Here is a 25,047-nt window from a genome sequence, read left to right as displayed (position 1 = left end):
CTTTCCGCCCGGGAAGGTTGGTGCAGTTCCTGTTTGCTCTCCCGTCCTGGGGACACTCGCCCCGGCCTCAGCCCGGCTCCTCGCGGGGCCCCTCCCCCTTGGACGCCTTTGTTTCATTTCTTTTTTCCCGTCTTCCTACCTTGATAGAAGCGCGAACTCTTCTCACTGTAGCATTTCTGGTGTTCTCTCTTTAATTCTCAGGCCAAATTCATAGATTTTCAGGATAATTTGAAGGTTTTCTAGGTAATTTGGTGGAGACAGGTGATTTGGAGACCCTACTCTTCCGCCATCTTGCCCCAGTCCCCCGACTCTCTAATTTCAGGCGACTCTTAATAAGAGATTCATAAGAGATTCTAGGAAACAAACTGAGGGTTGCTGGGGGGTGGGAGTAGAGGAATGGGGTAACTGGTGATGGGCATTAAGGAGTGCACGTGCTGTGCTAGCACTGGGTGTTATATGTAACCGATGAATCACTGACCTCAACCTCTGAAGTCAATAATACACTATATGTTAATTAATTGAATTTAAATAAAATAAAAAATTTAAAAACATTAATTAAAAAATTAAAAAATTAAAGTTGATGTGATACATCATGGAAGATTTTTATTTCTACTGATTGATTATATGCTATCGAAATATAACTTGTTTTTTATCTTTTAGGAACTGTCGAGTTTATTATGGACTCAAAGCACAATTTCTACTTCATGGAAATGAATACAAGACTGCAAGTGGAACATCCTGTTACTGAGATGATCACAGGAACTGACTTGGTGGAGTGGCAGCTTAGGGTGGGACTATTTTTTCTGTTAAAGATCAGTCTTGAGAATATGTCACCTGCTAGCCTCCTAAAAGAAGGTGTCACTTTGGACAAGGGTTCAATTCTGGCTGGTTCAATTCTGGCTCCTTTATCATGAAGACAGGAAAATAGGAGGTTAAAGATATTTCATTTGTTGCTGTGACATTATTGTCACTTTATGGACTCAGATTTCTAACCTGTCACTTACCATTATTTCTCTTAGACATGGGATAGCCTAAGGCAAGGTGCAGGTGAGCTGCTGCCACTGAGGCTGTCTTGTGACCACATTATCTCAACACCAAAGCCTTGTACTCTACCTGAAGGCCACAGTATTCTGTGCTGGGCCATCCTTTGCTTTTAGAGGCACGACAGGCCCCAGTGAAATGAGCTAAGGAAGAGTTGGGAATGAAGAGCCAAGGTAACGGTCTAGACTAATAGAGTGAACCACATGCAAGTGCTAACTTACACACTGTTGTTGGCCTGTGGTAGGATAAGTATAGCCCTTTCAGAATAAGTGTTTAGAAATTTTTACAGCATTTTTGTGACATGTCTATTGTATGTTACAAAAGTATAAGTGTATAATTGTTCCTTTGTTATAAATAGTTTGAGAAGCACTGGCCTAGACTAGAATTCCACAAAGCATATTCTTAAAGGAATATGGATAATAACTAAATCTGTTTTACTCTTATTATTGAAAACAATTGATTTTACAGCCTTTTTTAATATAAAAAATGTTTTTAAGTACCATAAATACTTTCATATTTAAATGTTTAAGTACTATATTCTCTGTAGAATTCTTGGTTCTTTATATATTCTGAAACTAAATTTTTTTTCATGTTATGATGCTAAAGTTTTGATTATTATTTTGATAATTTTGTCTTTCCAGAACTTCTATGGACAATAATATGATGCTCCTTTTGCTGGTTCCTTGGGGATGATTGGTGGTTTTAATTGAGCCATAAGATTCTTTGGGGCCTCTATAGCCTTGGGAGCTAATGAAAACCAGGCACATCAGGCTAGTAAGTGTTAGTAAGTAATGGGAAAATTGTAGAGGATTTAGAAAGTTTTGGAAAGAGTGCTTCTGTTTCCAGAATTCAAGGAAAGGGGGAATTTTTTTTTCTGAAGCAGTAATTGAGAGTCCAGAATTTTTCTTTTTAAGATTTATTTATTTTTAGAGGCAGGGAGAAGGGCAGAGAGAGAGGGAGAAAGAGTCTCAAGTAGACTCCACGCTGAGTGCAAAGCCTGATGCAAGGGCTCAATCTCACGACAACGAGATCTTGACTTGAGCAGAAACCAAGAGTCAGATGCTTAACTGACTGGGCCACTTAGGTACCCTGGGAGTCCAGAATTTTGAAATCATGACAGATAAAGGATTTCTAGGGAAGGGAAAGCTTTTGGACATAAGTGGAACCAGTAGACTTTTTTTCTGCATCTCGAGAAATTGCAAGAGCTTTAAAGTCCCTTTAAAAAGAGAAGTAGGCTTTTCTTATCTGGGAAGGGATTCTAGAACTTATGGACACCACTAGACTTCATTTATAATGTTGAAGGCACTTTGGATCCTGGCTTCCAGGCAGAGGTAAAACAAGAGGGCTTGCCATTTGATGAGTCCAGAGTTCAAGCTCCAGGACCAGCCTCTGGAGTCAAAGCCTCCCTAGAATGAGATTGCAGTGATGTGGGCATCTAGGCTGCAGACACAGGTGGTACCCATGTCCAGGGGAAGCTGGGGAATATATCCAAGGTCCAGGAGTTCCAAAGAGTCAATGTCTAAGCCTAAGAGAACTCATATGGCACAGATTTCCAAGTATCCAGAGACATGGTTGGGGCCTGTCTCTTCTGAGCTCAGATGGAAACCAATCTGAAAGGAAAATAGGCAAAGATAAGCCAGTTTGAAATGGGGCTCTGTAGTCAGAAATGAGATCACATCTTGAAATATGGATATGTGGTCATTCTTTTCCAGGTTTCTATTAAGACAAATAGAATTCTTTATTAAAACATTAAAACGTATTTCATTATAAAGGATAAGAATGAAATGACAATAGCTAACGCTTATTTAGTACCTACTACATGCACTTTTCTCTGAACCATTAAGAGGTTAAAAAACATGCCCAGAACAGAGTAAGTATAGAGACAGAATTTGGGCCAAGGCAATAGGGCTGCAGAGTCTGTGGTTCAAAACACCGTGTCATAAAAGCATTCAATGTGGTCCCATTTTCCTTTCATTCTTAACTGCTCTGGTTCCTGGTTTTTCTTATCTACAGATTTAAAGAGATAAACTCTCTACCTCTGTTTCATGCTTACCTATTTAGTTCCAAGTGGTGCTAAATTACTCAGTTTTATCCCCCTATATCTTTTGCTTTCTCAGTTTGTCCTTTTCTCATCCTGGAGGAAAACTAGAGAAAGTAGAGAAAGTGACAGCATGTCCTCCATTAGCCTTTTCCAAATTATACTAGTTGGAGAGAGAGAATTGTTGTATTGGTACATAATAGTCAAAATAATGTAATTGTAGTAATGATAAAATGAGGATCATCCTGCTTATAATCTGGTATCATGCAATATGTATTAACATAACAAAATTGAAAAACCATCATGTGATGATGGTGATGAGGATCACAAAGATGGGGGAGCCTGTCTAGCTCAGTTGATAGAGCATGTGACTCTTGATCTTGAAGTGGTGAGTTTGAGTCCCACACTAGGTGTAGAGATTACTTAAATAAACTTAAAAAAAAAAAAAAAAAGGCTAGGGCAGCCCGGGTGGCTCAGTGGTTTAGTGCCGCCTTCAGCCCAGGGCCTGATCTTGGAGACACGGGATCGAGTCCCATGTTGGGCTCCCTGCATGGAGCCTGCTTCTCTGAACTCTGCCTGTGTCTCTAGCATTCTCTCTCTCTCTCTCTCTCTCTCTCTGTCTCTCTCTGTCTCTCTCTGTGGGTCTGTCATGAATAGATAAATAAAATCTTAAAAAAAATAAAAGGCTAATAAAGATGTCAAATGCCACACGTTAGCAATATGCAAACTTAACTGAGCCAGGGTAGGAAAGCTTCCCTAATGACGTGATTATTTTGAGCTAAGGTCTAGAGAATAAGCAGTTAACCAGAAAAAAAGATTGGAATAAATGTTCCAAGGAGAATAAGGTATGGTATATCCAGAGCTCAAAAGGTGAGAAATGCTTTATACATTCAAGTACCTGTGAGTGTAGTCCTAAACACCAACAAATAATTTACTATTAAAAAAGATTGATTTGATAACTGAGCACTGACTGATGTTTTAAATGAAAACAGATTATCTTGCCAGTAAGAAATTTTAGTTGTAATTACATTGAAAAAAGACTGATCTTTATAATTTAGTCTTCACCTGCTTTCTCTACTTAAAGAACTCTAGAAACTCTTGTAATTAATACATTATTTCCAAGCTGCATCTGTTTTTGTAACCTATTTTTGCTTTTGCCCCAAACTCGGGGAGGTGGATGAAATAATAGTTTTTATTTGACTTGTTATAAAGCCCAAATGTGTATTTTCCATGGAAAAAGACAAGACCATCAACTTCCCAAGTCTCATAGTTGTACTAAAAGGAGGAATTTCATAGAAGCACATATTCTTCTTTTACCAGATTGCAGCAGGAGAGAAGATTCCTTTGAGCCAGGAAGAAATAACTCTGCAGGGCCATGCCTTTGAAGCTAGAATATATGCAGAAGATCCTGCCAATAACTTCATGCCAGGGGCTGGGCCCTTGGTGCATCTCTCCACCCCTCAGGGAGACCTTTGTACTAGAATCGAAACTGGAGTGAGACAAGGTTAAGTGAAATAAATGAAAAGTCTCAGTCTTTTTAAATTTTCAGTGCGTTATTATTTCTGGACAGTTCTTTTCCCTGTCTTATGGAAATGTTTAGTATGTTTTAGAATGAAGGATGTAATTGATTTCTCATTAATCTTTATTTTTCTTTCTGGAATAGTTATTTTTAAAAAATAGCTACTAATCTTTAACAATACACCCTTTGTTGAGATGTAGCAGTATTTGTTCAAACCTAAATAACAAACATTTTGTGTGTACTATTTTATATTTTTACTCTGCCTAGTTCTAAGAGTAATTTTTTTTTTTTTAATTTATTTATTTACGATAGTCACACTCAGAGAGAGAGAGAGAGAGAGGCAGAGACACAGGCAGAGAGAGAAGCAGGCTCCATGCACCGGGAGCCTGACGTGGGACTCGATCCCGGGTCTCCAGGATCGCGCCCTGAGCCAAAGGCAGGCGCCAAACCGCTGCGCCACCCAGGGATCCCAGTTCTAAGAGTAATTTAAGGTTGCTGATACCTTCTATGCTCAACACCCTCTGCATTCAAGGGACTTAAAGTTAAGCTGGAGAATTAATATATAAACTCAGTGTAAGCTAAACAATAATAAAAGAAAGAAAGAAAAATAAAAAATATAAGAGTGCTCATAGAATATGATTAACAACAATGGTCATAACAATCAGCATTAACTGTGTACTGTGTACACTGTTCTAGGTGACTTTTTTATCTGGACTCCTTTAACCGTGAGAACTACCCTATGAGTAGGTGTTATTTTCACTCCATTTTCCAGATGAGGGAATCAGGGCACAGAGAAGTTAGCTGACTTACCCAAGGTCACCTCACCCTTGGAGCCAAGAGTCAGACCCAGTCTCTCTGGCTCCAGAATCCATGTTCTGAGCTACTACCACCTTGACTTTAGTTGCCAGAGAAGTTAACCAGATGGTGAGTGACGAAAAGCAGTTCTCAGGATTAGAGGTTATGTTAGGCCAATACAATCAGGACACATTTCTAAGAGGAAGTGTGGAATAGATTTGAGTAGGCAGATTGAACAGCACACAGAACAGTGGTGAAAGAAGAGCTTAACTCAGGTGTGTTGGAAGAACTGTAAGAACACATGCAGCTAGAGAAAAGGGTTCAGGATGGTGAACAGTTGGAGATGCAGCTAGAGGTACAGGTTGAGAGCAAATCTCAGTGTCTTGAAAGCCAAAATGAGGAGTCAGGACTTCTTGATGACAAATTGGAAGAATTTTGAGAGCTCTGGCTAAACCACAGCAAGATTTAGTAGTCAGTAGGGTTTTTTTTAACTTAACACCAGAACATTTTAGAGAGAGAACACTCACAGTGGATAGGAAAGAATCTGTAGGGTGAGCAAAACTTGTGATGTAATTTGATAAAGATACTCAAAGGTTAACAGATATAATTCCGAGAAGGACTCCTAGATTCACATCTCTGCACTGGGAGGATCTTCTACTCCAAGAAGCTTCCCCAACCCTCCCCTTCTGCGTTCCTTAAGCTCCTTATGTATTCCTTGGGCACTTTGCTTATTATATTGTTTTACAGTAACTTTTTACTCCTTGTATAGTAATAAGTAATAAGTAATACTCCCATTATATTGTAAGTTTCTTAAGGGAGAGACTGTGTCTTCCATGTTCTAGTTGCTGCACCTTACTCAGGCCTGGGCCTAGAGGGTGTTCAGTACACATTGGTGAGTGATGGTGTGGATAGGTGGGTGGATGAGGGATAAGGGGGTGTACTTTAACTCCTTGCTTTTATAGATAAAGACCCTGGGATTCAGAGGGGTCAAGTGGCCTGCCAAAAATCACACAGAGATCCTAGTACAGTGTTCTTTATAACACACCACATCCTCTTAACTTAAACCATTTCTAACCTTGAACCATGAGATGTGCATGGTTCAGATTTTTTTTGTTTTAAACTATTCCAGCCAGCATTTTGGGTGGCGCAGGCTGGCCTACAACTGGGCTTCATGTGCATGGCTCTGAACTTACGGGGCTGCATGGTTCAGACTCTTGTTCTCTAAGACTGTCGTAGCAATGATGGCTGCTATTCATTTATTGGTTCTGCCAGGTATGGCACTTGGCCTTTTATTATCAATCCTCCCAAGGACTTTACAGGATAATGGGATTATGCTCCATATTTTTCTGATGAGGAGACTGAGGGGAGGAGGGAAGGAAATGCTAAGGGCAGAAATGGCTGTGACAAGAGAGGGTAGAGACAGTTTGTACGGACTTCCAAAATGAGGGAAGGGAAAAGGTTCAGAAGAAGATAGGACGGGGAAAGCCGGCCTGTGGATCTCTGTTTTAGGGCCTGGTGCACTTGGATGGCCGTACTCTCCTCAGATTTGTGCTAAGTTTTTAAACCTCTGTGAGCCTCAGTTCCTCATGAATAAAACAGTGATAATGATATCTATCCTGTAAGAGCTCCAAAAGATTAAGTGTGAAATGAGCATAAAGGGGCAGCCCCGGTGGCCCAGCGGTTTAGCGCCACCTTCAGACCGGGGCGTGATCCTGGGGACCCAGGATCGAGTCCCACATGGGTCTCCCTGCATGGAGCCTGCTTCTCCCTCTGCCTGTGTCTGTCTCTCTCTCTGTGTCTCCCATGAATAAATAAAGTCCTAAAAAAAAAAAAAAAAGAAATGAGCATAAAGCCCCAGCAGAATGTCTTGTGTGTCATATTTTATCACTTTGAGTTTTGACTTTGAGTGGTTACTGTGGCTTTTTAATTTTAGGAGATGAAGTTTCAGTGCATTATGACCCCATGATTGCGAAGCTGGTTGTATGGGCTACAGATCGCCAGGCAGCCTTGACGAAACTGAGGTACAGCCTTCGTCAGTACCATGTGAGTGAGCCATGGCCGTGTTAGGACCCAGATAATCTGTGTCTCTGCATAGCCAAGTATGTCTGTAATGACTGGTCAGGCTTTGTCTTTGCAGCTCATGGCCACCAGTTACCCAGGTGTCAGGAACAAACTGAGTGCATGTTCCCATGGGTCAGAATAGAGTTTAATGACTTCTTGTTTTAGCTAGAAAAGAAAAATTGCAGGGCTAAAGCTGTTAGTGTTATACTTCAGTGAAACCTGATATTAAATTCATATTCATCCTGGTAGATAAGGCCAGCTGTACAAGTGTGGCCTGCAGTCTGGTTTTTATTTTCTCCAGTGGAAAATACTTATGTTCAGTTTTATCCATTTGACAGAGTTTGTTGCTTCTTTGCTACACACATTCATTTCCTTGGTGTAGTAATATACCAAGACCACACTGATGTAGCTTCATAGAAGAATTTCTTATTAACTCGTGATGTCCAAAGTGTTATATGTCATTAATTTCACCAAACTTCTCATTTATGTGGCTCCAGCCACGCTGGTCTCCTTGCCATTCCTTAGACACACCCAGCATGGAGCCATGTGTTCCTACTCTCTATTCCAGAATGTTCTTTCCCCACATTATTGTAGGACTCCCTCCTCACCATCCTCAGCTCCTGCTCACCTCTGAATTCTTCCCAGGCTGCTTTTTTTTTTTTTTTTTTTTTGAAAGATTTTATTTATTGGGACAACAGTGGCTCAGCGGTTAAGTGTCTGCCTTTGGCCCAGGGCTCACATGATCCTAGGGTCTCGGGATCAAGTCCCACATCAGGCTTCCTGCATGGCGCCTACTTCTCTCTCTGCCTATGTCTCTGTCTCTCTTTCTCTTGTCTCTCATGAATAAATAAATAAAATCTTTAAAAAAAAAAAAGGAAAGAAAGAAAGATTTTATTTATTGAGAGAGAAAGAGCAGGCGTATCTGTACATGCACACACGCACATGCATGCACACACACATGCACACAGGTGGGGGAGCACAGAGAGAGAGGGAGAGAAAGAATCCCCAGCAGACTCCTCACTGAGCATGGAGCCCTGACGCAGAGCTCAGTCCCACGACCCTGAGATCATGACCTGAACCGAAACCAAGGATCAGACATTTGACTGACTGAGCCACCCAGGTGCCCATCCGTTTGTTTGGGTTTTTTTAATTGAAGTATAGTCGATTAGTTTTAGGTGTAGAGCAGGGTGATTCAATTCTATAATTTACATAGGACTCACCACAGTAAGTATAGCTATCCTCTGTTACCAAAGTTATGACAGTACTATTGATTATAATCTGTAGTTTTCATCCATGTGACTTCTTTTATGACTAGAAAATTGTACCTCTCGATCCCATTCATCTATTTACCTTATCTTCTCACCTCCTTCCCCACTAGCAACCACCAGTTCTCTATTTATGAGTCTGTTTCTGTTGTGTGTTTGCTTTGTGTTTTAGATTGCACATGTAAGTGAAAATATATGATATTCATCTTTGATTTATTTCACTTAGTATAATACCCTCTAGGTCCATCCATGTTGTTACAAATGGCAAGATTTCATTCTTTGCTGTGACTGAGTAGTATTCCTTTATGTGTGTACACCACATCTTTTTTATCCTTCATCTATTGATAGACACTGAGGTTGCTTCCATATCTTGACTATTATAAATTGTGTTGCAATAAACATAAGGGTGCATATATCTTTTCTAATTCATGTTTTCATTTCATTTGAGCAAATAGCAGTGGAATTACTAGATCATATATTTCTGTTTTTAACTTGGGGGCAACATCTATACTATTTTCCACAGTGGCTGTACCCATTTATCTTCCTACCAGTGGGGCATAAGAGTTGCCTTTTCTCCACATCCTCACCAACACTTCTTACTTCTTATCTTTTTGATACTGGCTGTTCTGACTGGTGTGAGGTGATGTCCCATTGTGGTTTTGATTTGCATTTCTTTGATGATGAGTGATGGTGAGCATCTTTTCATGTGTGTGTTAGCCATTTGTATGCCTTTTTTGGGAAAAAAAAATCTGTTCTGGATTTTTAATTGGATTATTATTTTTTTAATTAATTGGATTATTAGGTTTTTTGGTGTTGAGTTGTAGGAGTTCTTTATATATTTTGGATATTAGCCCGTTATCAGGATGTATCATTTGCAACTATCTTCTCCTATTACCTTTTCATTTTGTTGATGGTTTCCTTCACTGTGCAAAAGTTTTTTAATTTGATGTAGTCCCAATAGTTTATTTTTGCTTATGTTTCACTTGCCTGAGGAGACATATCCATAAATATGTTGCTAAGGCTGACTTCCAAGAGATTACTGCCTATGTTTTCTTTAGGAGGTTTTTGGTTTCAGGTCTCACATTTAAGACTGTAATCCATTTTTAGTTTATTTTTGTGTGTGGTGTGAGAAAGTGGTCTTCATTCTTCAGCATGTAGCTGTCCTGTTTTCCCACCACCAGTTATTGAACAGATGTTCCTTTCCCCATTGTATATTCTTACCTCCTTTGTAATAGATTAATTGACCATATAAGCATGGGTTTATTTCTGGGCTGTCAGTTCTGTTGATCTTTGTGTCTATTTTTGTTCCAGTACCATAATGTTTTTATTACTCCCGCTTTGTAGTGTAGCTTGAAACCAGGTCATCCTGTTTAAAATAGGGCCCTTTGCTCTTCTGTCTCCCCTTAACCAGCCTTATTTTTCTTCATATGGCCTGATAGCATATTAGATATTTGTTAATAAATATTGTCTGTTATCTGTTCCTAGAATGTAGGCCCTGTGAGGTTTTGTTCTTGTTGTGTCTCTATTACTTGGATCAGGGCCTAGCACCTAATGGTAAATGGGTATCAGATGAATGATTGGATAAATGAATGAATGAACCCAAGGCTCAGATAGCTGGTTTTACCCTTGATCCCATTTATTGGGTGGGTATGGGTTCATTTTATACTTTTTCACTTTTATATCATTGTGTAAAGTTTGGATTTTAGTGTCAGAAGGAAGTTCCTTTAAGGTAATTTAATCCTGTCCCATCCTCAGTGCAGCAATCCTGTCCTGTTTGCAGTCTTCCTATTTTGTGGGAGTATTCTGAGTGGCAAGTCTTCAATATCTTGCAAATAAATCTCATTTAAGTTCATTAAGATTTATCACTCTTCTAGCCTGAGTCAATTAAATGTCTCCATACTACCTATTCTAACATCACTCCCTATGTCCTCTTTATCATAAAGAGCAAAATGTAGTTTACTACATTTTAAAATGTATCATAAAATACAATTTTAAGTATTAAGTCCAGATAGATAGTGATGGTAAAGTGGGTTTTTGGTTTTGTTTTTCCTATGAGTTGTCCTGTTGCCACCATGTAGGTTTTTTTTTTTTTAATTTTCCTTGAGAGTTGCCCATAATAGAAAACACTTAGGACAGAGAGCAGAGGCCGTAGAAATGATTTTCTGAATATGTTGTTTTCCCCATCCACTGGGGATGTGGGTTTTTTTCTCTTCCTAGATCGTCGGACTGCACACCAATATTGACTTCCTCCTCAGCCTGTCTGGCCACCCAGAGTTTGAAGCAGGCAATGTGCACACTGATTTCATTGCTCAACACCACAAAGAGCTGTTTCCCAGTAAGAAGGCCACAGCCAAGGAGTTTTTATGCCAGGCAGCTCTGGGTCTCATCTTCAAGGAGAAAGCTGTGTCTGATGCTCTCAAAATTCAGTCACAAGGTATGGAATGCTTTCCTCTTTCCTTTGCTTGTTAGGATTCTCTGAATAATCACTGAAGGTGCTTTTCTTTTCTTTTCTTTTTTAAAGATTTATTTATTTTATTTATTTATGATAGACAGAGAGAGAGAGAGACAGAGACACAGGAAGAGGGAGAAGCAGGCTCCATGCCGGGAGCCTGATGCAGGACTTGATCCCGGGACTCCAGGATCGCGCCCTGGGCCAAAGGCAGGCGCTAAAGCACTGAGCCACCCAGGGATCCCCTGAAGGTGCTTTTCTTTATGCCACTCTTGTGTCCCTTTTTTTCTCTAGTAATTGACACCATCCTCTGCTAATGTGGTTTTTAGCATGAAGCAGTGTAGATTCACATATCATGGATGTGCCTTTAAACACTTTTTAACCCATTCAATACAACTTAACTAGTTGCCAAATAGTGTTGAGATATTTTTTCAACCTAACACTGATTCTTCCTAGACCCTGTGCTGACTCCTTCCAAAGCTTTTTCAACTCGCTGCTCCTCGAGGGCCTACTTTAGTGTATCCTCTACACCAGTGGCAACTTCCTTGGTCCTAGGGACTAAAGACAAAGCATGAGATTTTTGGGTTCCCTTGGGTTACCTGTGATTTATCATTGAGTTATTTCCTCCTCCTTTCCTTTTCCATTCTGTGATCAAATTTCTGACTACGTAGAAACCGAGGTACTTCCTCAAATAGGAGAATCAGGACTATGGCAGAGATTCAGCCCTGTTGCCACACACAGACATCTCTGCTTCAGCACTCCCACTAAGTTGTTATTCAGCCTCTTCCTAACACCTCAGGAAGCTAGAAATTTATACAGAGAATTCATCAGAACTCATTAGCCTATTATGGTATCAGTTCTTCATTAAAAAGTTCTTCCAAGTTGAGCAAAATCTGAGCTCTCTCAAACTTGCTTCAGACTATTTACTTCTGGCTAACTCTGACCTTTGGAGCAAACCAGAAAAAAAAAAAATAATCCATTTCTCTCATTATTATTAGGATTAGTATATAATTTTATTATTAGGATCTTTCATTTCTAGATTCATTCAAGAAAGTTATATCAAAAGCTTAAAATACATAACTACATCTTTAGGAGATGTATACTCTATTGTCATTTTGTCCTTTTACAATACATGAAACGCCTCTAAATGGGCCCACACGGTATTTCTAACCCTGCACATAGCATTGTTAGAATCGAGTATCCTCTTACTCTCCCCTTCCTTTTTACAATTTATAACCGGCACACATAAGAGATTCAGAATAAATCGCTTCAGTTTAGCTATGCTGTAGCTCCTGGATATGGTCCAACAGTGGATGAACACACAAGCCTGTGGGAAGGGACAAGTGATGCAGAAAGAGGCAAGGTGAAAGAAAAGTAATGAGTGGTGGAGATTTTGGTGACCTGGAATGCATTTGCCTGAGAAGGGGAGACCACTGTGCAGCTTACACCCCCAGAGGAAGAGAGTTTAAGCTGTAAATGCTCAGATTTTTCAGAGAAGCTAGAATTTTTCATATGACATTTCCTGAGATGTAAATGAAAGTATCTAAGTTAAATTTAAAGCAATAAGGACAAAGAAGACACATTTGAGCTGCCAGCATAGGGCGGGTGTTTTATGTTTTCTTTCTTAAGGTATGAAGTCAGGCTTGATGTTTGTAAATTTGTTGTTGAATCTTAATTTTTTTCTAGATCAGTACTCACCTTTTGCATCCAGCAGTGGAAGAAGACTGAATATCTTTTACACCAGAAACATAACCCTGAGGGATGGTAAAAACAGTAAGTAATGTTTTATTCAAAGAGGAGCATGCTTCATAGAAATACATCACATTCACCTGGAAAAAAAGGATACACCCCAGCCACAGATCAGTCAATTACATTTTTAAGCTCCCTAGCCTAACCATTGGAAGGAATACTAGGATTGATTGGCTCAGGTGGTTTAATTAGTGGTATTTTTCTCCTTTTTCCTTTCTATATTTTGTAAATACTTGAAAAATGACTAATGAAAATATGTCATAAAATATATACAGCAAAATGAAATATGCCAAGATGTAAGGTTACCATTGGAGAGTGGGATTTGAGGCGATTTGTGTCACACACCCCCCCCAGTTGTCTTTGTACTTTCTTTGCTTTGCAGTTTTTCTTCAGCAAGAATGTACTACTTTTAAGTGAGAAAATCAATATCCAAAGCTACTCTAGGGTGAAGGATTACCCACTACTCAGGTAGTGTTTCAGGTAGAAGTGGGTTACTAAGGAGCTATGATTTATTAAGTGCCTGATCACATGTAAATTTTTATCTTCACTATAATAGAGGCACCTGGGTGGCTCAGACCGTTAGGTGTCTGCCTTTGGCTCAGGTCATGATCTCAGGGTCCTGGGATCGAGCCCCATGTCCATTGGGCTCCTTGCTCCCTCTCCTTCTGTACCCACTCGTGCTTTCTATCTCTCAAATGAATAAATAAAATCTTTAAAAAAAATTATCTTCACTATAATTGAATGAGGTATAGTCTCCACCATACCCATGTATGGCCGATGAAACTGAGGCAGAGAAGTAAAGTAACTTACTCAAGGTTAGGGACATTGACATCTAGACTTTCTGACCTTGACTTCTGTGCTATTTTTACTCTTCCAGTGGAAGATTGATTTTTGACTGCAAACTAATTTGAGTAGGTTGAGGGTGGGACTGATTTATTGTAATTGAAGCCAGGAGAGGCTAACATCAAAAAAATTTAAATTTTTTATAAATTTGTGGCTGGAACAATGTACCAGAGGGATCAGAATCCCTTGATAGCAGTATCCCTTCTCCTGCGGGACAGGTTGCATGGGAAGCCAGATGGGTGCCGAGCCAGATCTGGGAGGACTGGATAACCTTGAATGTGAGGGGTCATTGAACTGTGAAAGCTCCATTATAAAAATATGCCTACCAGGTAGAACAGAAATTTCCTGCTAGCTCATGGCAGCACCCTCCTCCTCAGGCAGAGTAAGATCTTGATCTCAACTCTCTGTAGACATGCATTCAGTTTTTAGCAAATTCCTTTTTCACAGAAGTTGTTTGGTATACAGATATTACAGAAAAAATATTTTGAGATATTTTTTTCATCCTGAATCTGGATGGTCATTACCTTTAATGTATTGAGTACATGGGAAAAAAGTTTGCAAGCATCCCTTACAGAGTAGCATTCTGCAAATGTTTAACCTATCCATTTTATGCCAGTATGTCTGTTCATTTCATTCCTAAAAAATAGCCCCTCCAAAATTAGGGATTATTTTACTCAAGACTCCTATATACTTAATATAAGTAGCAGTAGCAGTAAAGTTTCAGTGGCCTCTTCAACCTAAATTAAACAGAAAAATCACACGTGTGATTAAAATTCTAGTGAGCCAACTGTGTTACTTGGTATGGATCTTCACTAAGGCACTTAGCAGTGTTTTGAACTATGCTGCATTTGTTGGAAATTTTTAAAATTTTTAATTAAAAAACAAATACATTATTGAAAACCAGCATGGCTGCTCTTCACAACATCCTTTTGGTAGTCTTTTTCAACAATAACCTAGGCCTGAATATAATAGTTTCCAGAAATGTTCTGTAGGTTCTCTAATAAATGCTAATTAACAGTACCCGTGATTGAATAAGTGAGTACACCAAATGGGAAGTCTTAAGGGCCCCGAAGCATTTATGAATCTAAAGTAGAGCCAACTCTTAATGATCTCAGTGAGAATGATCAAATATTTTAAGTATTTAAGACTTGAAAAATATTCTTACTTTGTTACTAGTGGCCATGCTTCACAAAACCCTGACCTACCTTCAATAATACGAATAATAGCTAAGATTTATTGAGTGTTTTGTATATGCCAGATATTAAGTGCTTTCCATGGATTATTTAACTACCATTTTCAGAACAGTTCAATGAAATTGGTGTTACTATTAGTGTCAACTTTATAAATTGGGAACCAAAGCTTAGAGAGATTAATTTCTTAAAGTCATACCAAAAGTAATTGGTAGAGCCAGAATTCAAACCCACACTCTAGGGTGTATGTCTTTATCTAATACTGCACCATGCCACACTTCCATATCTTATTAAGTATATAAGAGAATAGGGTGTGTGGCTGGTTCAGTTGGTAGAGCATGCAACTTGATCTTGGTCGGGGTTGTGAGTTCAAGACCCATGTTGGCTGTAGAGCTTATTTAAAAGTAATTAATTTTAAAAGTAGAGATAAGAGGATAAGTTCTCTTGTGGAGGTCTAGAGGCAACTAGGGGAGGGAGGAGGAACATGTTCATACCCTGTGACACATGAAAGAGTTTATTCTCTTTGATGCAATTGTAAATGGGATTGTTTTCTTTATTTCCCTCTCTACTATTTCATTATTAGTGAATAGAAATGCAACAGATTTTTGTGTATTGATTTTTGCATCCTGCAACTTTACTGAATTTACTTATTAGATCTAATGTTTTTTTGGTAGAGTCTTAAGGATTTTCTATGGATAGTATATTATCTGCAAATAATGACTGTTTTTCTGTATCAATTGAACACTTTTTATTTATTTATTTTCTTGTCTCATTGTTCTGGCTAAGACTTCCAGTACTATGTTGAATAAAAGTGTTGAGAGCAGACATTCTTGTCTTGTTCTTGACTTTTAGTGGGAAGACTTTCAGCTTTTTATTATTGAGTACGATGTTAGCTGTGGGTTATCGAGAGTTGAATGGATAAAGAAGACGTATATATACAATGGAATATTACTCAGCCATAAGAAAGAACGAAATCTTGCCACTTGTGACAACATAGATGGACCTACATGGTATTATGCTAAGTGAAATGAACCAGAGAAACACAAATATCATACAATTTCACTTATATATGAAATCTAAAAAACAAAACAAGTGAATAAACAAATAGTAACAACAGAGGGAAACAGACTCATAAATATAGAGAACAAACTAGTGGTTGCGGAAGGAGAGAGGGGCAGTGGATGAAATGGTGAAGGGGATTAAGAGGTACGAACTTCCAGTTATAAAACAAGTAAGCCACTGGAATGAAAAGTACAACATAGAGAATATAGTCAATAATATTGTAATACACGTACAGTAAGCATTTTGTAGTGTATATAATTGCTGATTTCACTATGTTGTATACCTGAAACTAATTTAATATTATATGTCAACTATAATTCTAATTTAAAAAAAAATTTTAAAGAATTTAGAGTTTTCCTGGCAGTGTGTTTACTATGATTCTTTTGGCATTCACGTTGGCTAAATACTTGCCATATTTCATGAATCAAAAAAAAACCCTAATCTGGTATAATTGGATGCATTTTCTCTTAAGAAGGGCTAAAAGATATTGGCAAGATATAGTGTGGAGAAGTTCATTTGTAGGTTCATTACAAAGTTTTTGAAAAAATAAATGTTATGAGTAATGTGAAAAAGAGGAAAAAAAAGATGTCTTCTCTCTTAAGGAATTTACCATCTAGCAAAAGAGAAGTAGGTATGTTGGGAAGATAGGCAGTGTGGTAGTTAATAACACAGACCCTGAGGCTGCCTGGGTACTGAAATCAGTGAGGCATCCGACTCTTGGTTGGGGCTGAGGCCCTGAGGCTCCTGAGGGTAGTGGGATTGAGCCCTGCATCAGGCTCTTCGCTCAGTGTGGAGTCTACTTGGACTCTCTCTCTCTCTCTCTGCTCCTCCCCACCATGCTCTCACCCTGTCTCTCTCTCTCTAATATAAATAAATAAGTCTTTAAAAAAACAACATGCAGACCTGGGGTTAGAATGTTAAAGGTTTGAGTTTTGGCCCTTGTGTTGTCTATGATCCTTGAGCAAGACACACACTCTCTCTAAGCATCAAGTGTCCTCAGCCATAAATGGGAGTGATAGTGGTTACTACTTTCTTGGGTTGTTGTGGATATTAAATGAGACAGCACATAGAAAGTTTGTTGTGGGGATGCCTGGGTGGCTCAGTGGTTGAGCATCTGCCTTCAGCCCAGGGCATGATCCCAGGGCCCTGGGATCGAGTCCAGCATCAGGCTCCCTTAAGGGAGTTACCCAGGCCTGCGGCCTCCAGCCTGAATCAGGAGTGAGTGATGCAAATGAAAGGACAAACTGAATAGGACAGGTACGGAAGAATTTGGCAGCTTTGTAGTGACCATCGCACGTGGAAAGTGAAGGAGAAGGTGAGAATGACAGGCTTTAAGCCCGGATGACCAGGAAAACTATAATGCCAGCCACGGAGCTCCTGGGGCAGGAGGAATGCAGGCAGAGCGGAGAGATGATTTATGGGACCCACCATGTTCACTTTAAGGTGCCGATAGAGCATCCAGCTGGGAATGACTAATCAGAGTTCTGGAGAAGGAAGGTCAGGGCTGGAAATAGATTTGAGCTGGCAGCATCAAAATGGTGGTTAAAGTATCAGGAGTTGATGAGATGACTTTGGTCTGCATTCTCTGTACCACTTGATTCAAGAAAACTTGATTTCTAACTCTTAGGAAGGTCTTTCCCCCCAATCCCCATCTCCTAGGAAAGTCTTTAACCACTTCTGTGTTCACAGAATACTATGAAATATATTTGTATATTATATTTGTATGATCTGTTACAGTTTACAAAGCACTTTTACATTTATTAACTCATTGTTACATTCTCATAATGGCAGACCTGGGTCTTAAACTAGAGTTTCTCTCTCCCAATTCATTATATTTCCACTTTAACACTGCAATTTTTCTTGTTGAAGAAAAAAATACCTAAAATATTCTACAACATTAAAAGAGCTAAAACTCCATTTAAAAAAATGTTTAATTCCAGTGTAGTTAACATACTGTGGTTTTTTGTTTTGTTTTTTAAAGATTTTATTTATTTGGGAGAGAGCAAGAGTGAGAGTGAAAGAGAGAGCAGAGGGAGAGGGAAAAGCAGGTTCTCTGCTGAGCAGGAAGCCCAATGTGGGGCTCTATCCCAGGACCTCAAAATCAGGATCCTAGCTGAAGGCAGATGCTTAACCAACTGAGCCACCAGGTGCCCCATTAGTTTCAGGTATACCATATAGAGATCCAGCAATTCTGTACATTAGCACTCATCGAGACAAGTGTACTCTTACTCCCCTTTACTTGTTTCACCCATCCTCCACCCACCGTCCTTCTGGTAACCACCAGTTTCTTCTCTATAGTTAAGAGACTGCTAAAACTTCATTTTTTAAAAAAGAAAACTTTGATATTCATCTTTATTGGAAACTGCCTCTAGATTTAAAAAAATTTTTTTTATCTTTATTGGGAATTAAAAAATGTTGATATTCCTAACAGCTGGTTTTCTTTTAGGTTGAAAGCGATGTATAGAATGTCAGTTATTGAATAAATGGATGTCTTCTAATTTTTCTTCAATTTTTCCCCGCTTTTCTGTAAAGATGTAGCCATAGCTGTAACATATAATCATGATGGGTCATATAGCATGCAGGTAAGCCTTACTGGTTTTGTTCTACAGTTTATAGCTAAATCTGATCTCTCATACCAGGAGGGTCTCTTTTCACACTCTGATTTTTCCGAAGCCAGTGACCACTATGACTATAGTTAGAAGGATGTCATGTGCTTTTATTTGAGACCAATTTGGGGAAATTACCCCCTCTGTAGTTTCTGATTGTCTCCTCAATTTGGCTATAGTTCCCTTAAGCATGAAAACTTGGTTTAAGAAAAAGAAATAATAATAGCTTTGAATCAGACGCCTGACAAGTCTCTAAAGTATGTGCATGTATTTACATCTAAAGCAGCCGTTCTCAAACTTTTTGGTTTAAAAATCCATGTACACCCTTAAAAATGAAGACTCCCCAAAGAGCTTTGTGTTTATGTTAATTACATGTTCTAATATTTACCATTCAGAAGATTAAACTGAGCGTACTTTTTATTTCTGTTATTTTTCATGTATATTTTAAAAATTATATGTAAAATTTATCATATTAAACATTTTGGAATGTAAAGACATTCAATACATTCATCACATCATTTTACAAGCATGGCCACCATCTATCTCCTCTTTCTTCCTCTTGCAAAATTGACACTGTGAACCCCCATTAAATAGTAACACTCCACCTGCCCTCTCTACCTCCCCCCTCACCCCCAGCCCTTAATAACCACCATTCTGTGTCTATGAATTTGACTAAGTACCTCATAGGAATGAAATTATTCAACATTTGTCCTTTTGTGATTGGCTGTTTCACTTAGCAGGTCTTTAAGGTTCTTCTGTATTGTAGCATGTGTCCATATTTCCTTCCTTTTTGAAGTGGAATGCTATTCCACTGCCCCTATATACCACGCTTTGTCTTTTCACTTACCTCTTGATGGAGACTTGGGTTGCTTCCACCTTTTGCCTATTGTGGATAATACTTCTATGTACCTGGCAGACAGATACCTCTTTGAGACCCTATTTTTAATCCTTTTAGGTATATACCCATAAATAGAATTGCTGGATCATATGTTCTTGTTCTATTTTTAATTTTATAAGGAACTACCATACTGTTTTCCGCAGTGGCTGCCCCATTTTACGTTCCTATCAACAGTGCATGAGGGTTCCCTTTTCTCTGTATCCTCGCCAACATTGATTTTCTGTTTCTTTTTCTTTTTTATAATAGCCAACCTAATGGATACGAGGTGTTATCTCACTGTGGTTTTGATTTGCGTTTCCCTAATGAATAATGATGTTGAGCATTGTTTCATATGCTAATGATCCATTTGTATAACTTCTTTGGAGAAATGTCTATTTCAGTTCTTTGCCTCTTTTTAAAATTAGGTTGGTTTTTTTTTAATGTTGAGTTGTAGGATAAACTGAGAAAACTTAAAACCTAATATTACCCAGGCACATGTTCCATTAGCTGTTAGGATAACATTATTACATGTCCTGCAGTCTCTAGAAAATCCCACTGTATATTCATGAGAGAATGAGGGTAAAAAAGACAAATAACATTAGTATTATTATGAGAAGTGATTTGACTTTGTGGATCTGAAAAGGGTTTTGGGGACCCCAGGGGATCTGCAGGTCATACTTTGAGAATCTCTAGTTAAAATGATTATGTAGTCCTCAAATAAAAAAAGTCCATTACACTGGCAAAATGAAGTGCTTAAAGGGATTTAGGAAAAAAAAAGAGTGCGAATTCAACCAAATTCCTATCTAGTAAGGTATAAATTCAGAGAGCAGAATAAATCATTTTTAATATGAGCCAAGAGACTTTAAATCCTGCAAAATGAATTGATCGAGGACATACTTGGGATCTGCCAATGCCATGAGATAACCATTTTGTTTCACTGAGATTTGGAAAAACTGGGAAGTCTACCTATTTTAGGATATGGGAGTTGTAATTTATATTGGTATCTCTGGCTTGGGGACCCTTTCTTATTCCCTTGGTAAAGTCAACTACAGATTTGTTCTAATCTGTTCTTTGAACTACATTCACAACTTTAGAATGCGCTTGTGTAAACCTTTAAACAAAACTGTTCCCAATCTAACCTTTATATCCTGAGAATTTCACAAACATTCAAATGGCTGTTTTAGTAGGTTACAGAGCCCAGTAAATGTCATATTTAACTTAGGATACATGAGAACCAGCATATAAATACTGCAGTCTAACCTGGTTCACCTTAGCCTCTGTAAAATATTTGAAAAGAATAGCCACGGGACTTTGACAATAACCTTGTGGGAATTGAAATGAAAAATAGAGAAGATTTAAATGAATTTCCTGTGTGTAAAGGAATTTTTTTCCTTGGGTGTATATGTGAGAAAACATTTTTTAAAACAGAAAGGTTTCATGTCCCTTTGTCAGCTTCCTTGAAAGATCAAGTGTGAAATCTGTTCTTTGGCATTCTCTCTTACAGTTAGAAAACTGTGGCCAATCTCCAGCTATTTTATCTTCTTAAACTCAAAACTGAAACCCATAAATTTTATCTGCATGTTGGGGAGATAAAAGATACACATCTAATTATGTGGTTCTGGCTTTTTTCATTTCTGACATTGGCATAGTAAAACCAAATTTGACATCAGGTACTCAGAAATGAATATCAGCATGTAATAATAGTCAACTGAATTTTAATAATTTTGCTAAATTTGACTTGTATTTTTATTTCATGTTTTTATTGTTATTCTTAAATGAACATTTTAGCATTATGGTGCTATAGATAAGTTACCTGTTGTTTTTTTTTTTAATTACCTTACTGCTGTATTTATCTAGAGTACTTTATTTATGAATCTTAGAGGGAAAGTTCCTACATGGCTTTTAAAAAAAGATATTTAAAAAAAAAGATATTTCACCTGTTACCTTTTGAAACTATTAATGGTAAACAGTTGATTCTGATTTTATTAATCCTGTAGTTATTTATTTATTTTAAGGATCTTATTTTTCTGTGTGTGGTTTTTTTGTTTTGTTTTGTTTTTGTTTTGTTTGTTTTGCTTTGTTTTTTAGATTGAAGACAAAACTTTCCAAGTCCTTGGTGATCTTTGTAATGAGGGAGACTGCACTTACCTGAAATGTTCTGTTAATGGAGTTGCTAGTAAAACTAAGCTAATTATCCTGGAAAACACTATTTACCTATTTTCCATGGTAATGTCTCTCTCTTTTTATAATAACATCATTGAGGTTTTGGAGAAAATTGCTTGACCCAGAAGCATCCCACTGAAACATTAGAAAGATCTTGTTGCCTTTCATCACTGCTGTGACCTTTCTTCTGTGTTCTCCTCTTCACTCTCTTTCTTTGCCACATTCCTGCCTTCCCTTGTTCTTTTGTATACTCCTCACTGATAAATACATATATATTTTCATCCTTTAATTCTGAAGCATGTCCTCACACTCTTGTCCAAGAGTAACTCACTGCCCAGTGGGCAATACCTTCTGAGGGATTTGATGCCTGAATACTTGCCCAACCACCATCCTCCTGGTGCTTAGGATTCTGGGGATTTGGGAGGAGGTGACCATTGAGAGAAGAGTCCAGGGACCCAATATTTCTTGTGGGGAAGATGGGCAGTAGGAAGGTAGTGGGGGGTAATGGTGGTGTCTTGGCAGTCAAAGGATGGTTGATAATCAGCCGTGGCACAGATTTAGGTAGGAGCATGTCTCCTGACCCATTGTTCTCAGTTTGGAGCCTGCTGCCTGATGAGCCCATAGTTTCTGCATGGGCAGAAAATGATTATCAAATACACTGTGGCCTCTTCAGAGTTTTCTCACATTTGAGAACCATCTTACTGATCATAGTCCTTTGTGATGAGATGCCTTTAGTATTCCAGTAATTCAACTACTTACTATATACAGAGTCAAGGATGATCTCAATTCATAAGGCATTTCTTTCATTAGTTACTCTGCTATAACTGTATGGTGGTGGAGGCAGTATGGTGGAATGGTGACAAGTAGGAGTTCTGGAATGTGAATCTGCTTTGGTTCAAATCCTGCCTCTACCCCTGGGCAGCTGTGTGACCTAGGGCAAGTCAAACTCTCTGGCTTTAGTTCCCCCATCTCTATACAGGAAAAATAACAGTAACTACCTACCTCACAAGTTTGTTGTGATGATTGACCACATATGTATAACACTTAATAGTTCCTGGCTTAGGCTAAGCACTTTATAGTGGGGATGCTGCTCAAAATGGCTTTCAAAAAAAAAAAAAAAATGGCTTTCAGACAGTGGCTATCTTTTATCAACAGTTATATACATTAATTCCTCTAATCCCCTGTGAGGCATGATGCCATCACTCCTTTATAATAGGATACCAAGACTGAAAGGGGGTTAGTAATTTGCTTCAGGTTGCAAAGATAGATTAGAAAGAACTCTGGTATTAAAGATAACTAATAATTTAACAAAAAACTTGAAAATAATTATTACTTTAAGCATATGAATAAAGCTACAGTGATTTGACTTGATTTCATTTCCAGTTTGTTTTCTATTTATAGGAAGGAAGTGCTCAGATTGACATTCCACCCCCCAAATACTTGTCTTCGATGAGCTCAGGTGGAACTCAGGGAGGTACCATAGCTCCTATGACTGGTACCATTGAAAAGGTAATCACGTGAATGTATGTAGAATGGTGTTCATTAAGGCCCAGTAAATGGCATATACATCATTTTTCCCTCTCCAAATCTTTCTCCTTGGAAATCATCCTATTCAAGAAAACAAGAGACTGAGGGACCTGGCTGGCTCAGTCAACAGAGCAAGTGTCTCAGAGTTTTAAATTCGAGCCCCATGCTGTGTGCAGAGATTACTTAAAAATAAAATCTTAATAAGAACAAAGGAAAGGAAGAAGCAAACAACTGTATGATAGATTCAAGTTCTGTGTTCAGTCTTCAATGAAAATACCCACTTACCTAATTTATGATACTATTATTTTTGAAAGTGGGAATTTCCATCAAAGTACAAATAATCTTAAATTTGTCTTTTTGGGATTAAAATTCACCAAACATTATCCAAAAAATGCTGTTTTTTTAAATTATTTTAAACTTCAAAGCAAACAATTTATCATGAAATAATATTTTTTCTAATGTACAGAATTGCATGTGTGTTAAGATAAAATTTGAAAGGCTGGTACTGTTGAAGAACGAGATTTGGTGTTGAACGCTATATATATTCAGAGTTAAGATCCATACTGAAATAACTTCAAGTGGTGGTGGATCAGTAGACTCCTTTTTATAAACTTGAATATAGTAGAGTCCCTTTAAATGCATTTAAGTCATAAAAATTCAACTCTATATCCTTAGTACCCGAAAAGGAGAAGAAGAAAAGAACCATTTAAGTAGTGAAAGTGATGACACCCACTGTTCGCTTCTGCAGATGTTTGCCCAGAGGGAGTATGAGCTTAGAGACTTGAATCGCTCAGTCTTTGTTCCCATGGACATTCCATAATGTGGACATCCCTGCACATCTATGGGGAAAAGATGCACATGTTCCCTGCAGCTGCCCCCTAAATCATTGATTTCATCAAACACTACCAGCATTGGGTGGTTTGGGGGCCTTGAGAAGCATTTCTCATTTTTCACACTTTGGGCTCTACACATTGACTTTGGAACCTAACTCCACTGTTTCCAAAAACTGCTTTATAACCTTATTATCCAAGAAGACAGACATGGGATATATGAGTTCATTTATACATGTAAAATGGAAAATAGAGATTTTTTTTTCCCCAGGGTTGCCAGTATGTTTAATTCTTTCACATGAAGATAGTCTATGCATTTACTTATTATTTGCTCCTCAAAACTTGGAGCACTGTCCTACACTACTTATGAAATCTAGAAAACCAGGCATGACCCTCTACCCTGCCTATGGCATTAAAGTATTTGGTTCTTCCTTGGTGGTGGTATGGCTTGTCTGTACTTTCATAAAAACGCAAAAGGATTTCAAGATAGATAAAGCATATTCATCTGATTCAAGGGAAACTAGATGGTTTGGAGATGGAGGTAAGAAGCTAAGCAATGCCCCCCGCTGATGAGAGGGCCAACAATGCCAGATTGACCTGTAGGTCTCTGATTTGCACCCATACACCTATTTTTTGACAGATGAGGCAGCCACATGGCTCCATACTTCTGCTGTGTACATTCATACACCAACTCTGTGGACCATGAGGGACTCTGTGCTTTTAAATATTAACCTGTCACTCTTAATCTCTAGGTATTTGTGAAAGTTGGAGACAAAGTAAAAGCTGGAGATTCTCTAATGGTTATGATTGCCATGAAAATGGAGGTAATGAAATCACAAGTTCACTTGTCAATTAAACTTTGGGAACTTTCAGACCTAATTGTTTTTTTGCCTTATTTTGTAAGTTAATAACATTTTAAATACTAAGAACCACAGATTGATGAAGCATTAACTACAGGAAATAAAACCAAACCATCCTTCTTTTAAATATGTTTTCATTTTAATTTTGTGAAACTGTACCTGTCAATTCTGA

The 25,047-nt window shown here is 38.3% G+C and overlaps 1 protein-coding gene across 4 annotated transcripts in view; it reads left to right on the top strand.

Annotated features, from left to right (window-relative positions):
- MCCC1 (methylcrotonyl-CoA carboxylase subunit 1) overlaps positions 1–25,047 on the top strand; it is a 65,144-nt gene that overhangs the window by 39,166 nt on the left and 931 nt on the right. For all 4 annotated transcript variants that reach the window (XM_077879810.1, XM_077879812.1, XM_077879813.1 and 1 more), the window contains 9 exons: positions 661–788; positions 4,400–4,583; positions 7,327–7,436; positions 10,937–11,153; positions 12,855–12,941; positions 18,545–18,594; positions 21,584–21,721; positions 23,060–23,167; positions 24,768–24,839. In XM_077879810.1, coding sequence (XP_077735936.1) covers positions 661–788; positions 4,400–4,583; positions 7,327–7,436; positions 10,937–11,153; positions 12,855–12,941; positions 18,545–18,594; positions 21,584–21,721; positions 23,060–23,167; positions 24,768–24,839 — 1,094 coding nt within the window. The remainder of the gene's footprint in view (positions 1–660; positions 789–4,399; positions 4,584–7,326; positions 7,437–10,936; positions 11,154–12,854; positions 12,942–18,544; positions 18,595–21,583; positions 21,722–23,059; positions 23,168–24,767; positions 24,840–25,047) is intronic.

This window comes from Canis aureus, chromosome 31 (assembly GCF_053574225.1).
Source record: "Canis aureus isolate CA01 chromosome 31, VMU_Caureus_v.1.0, whole genome shotgun sequence".
Lineage (NCBI taxonomy): Eukaryota > Metazoa > Chordata > Mammalia > Carnivora > Canidae > Canis > Canis aureus.
The sequence above is the reverse complement of the archived record's forward strand: the minus strand, read 5'-3'. Positions and strand labels throughout refer to the sequence as shown.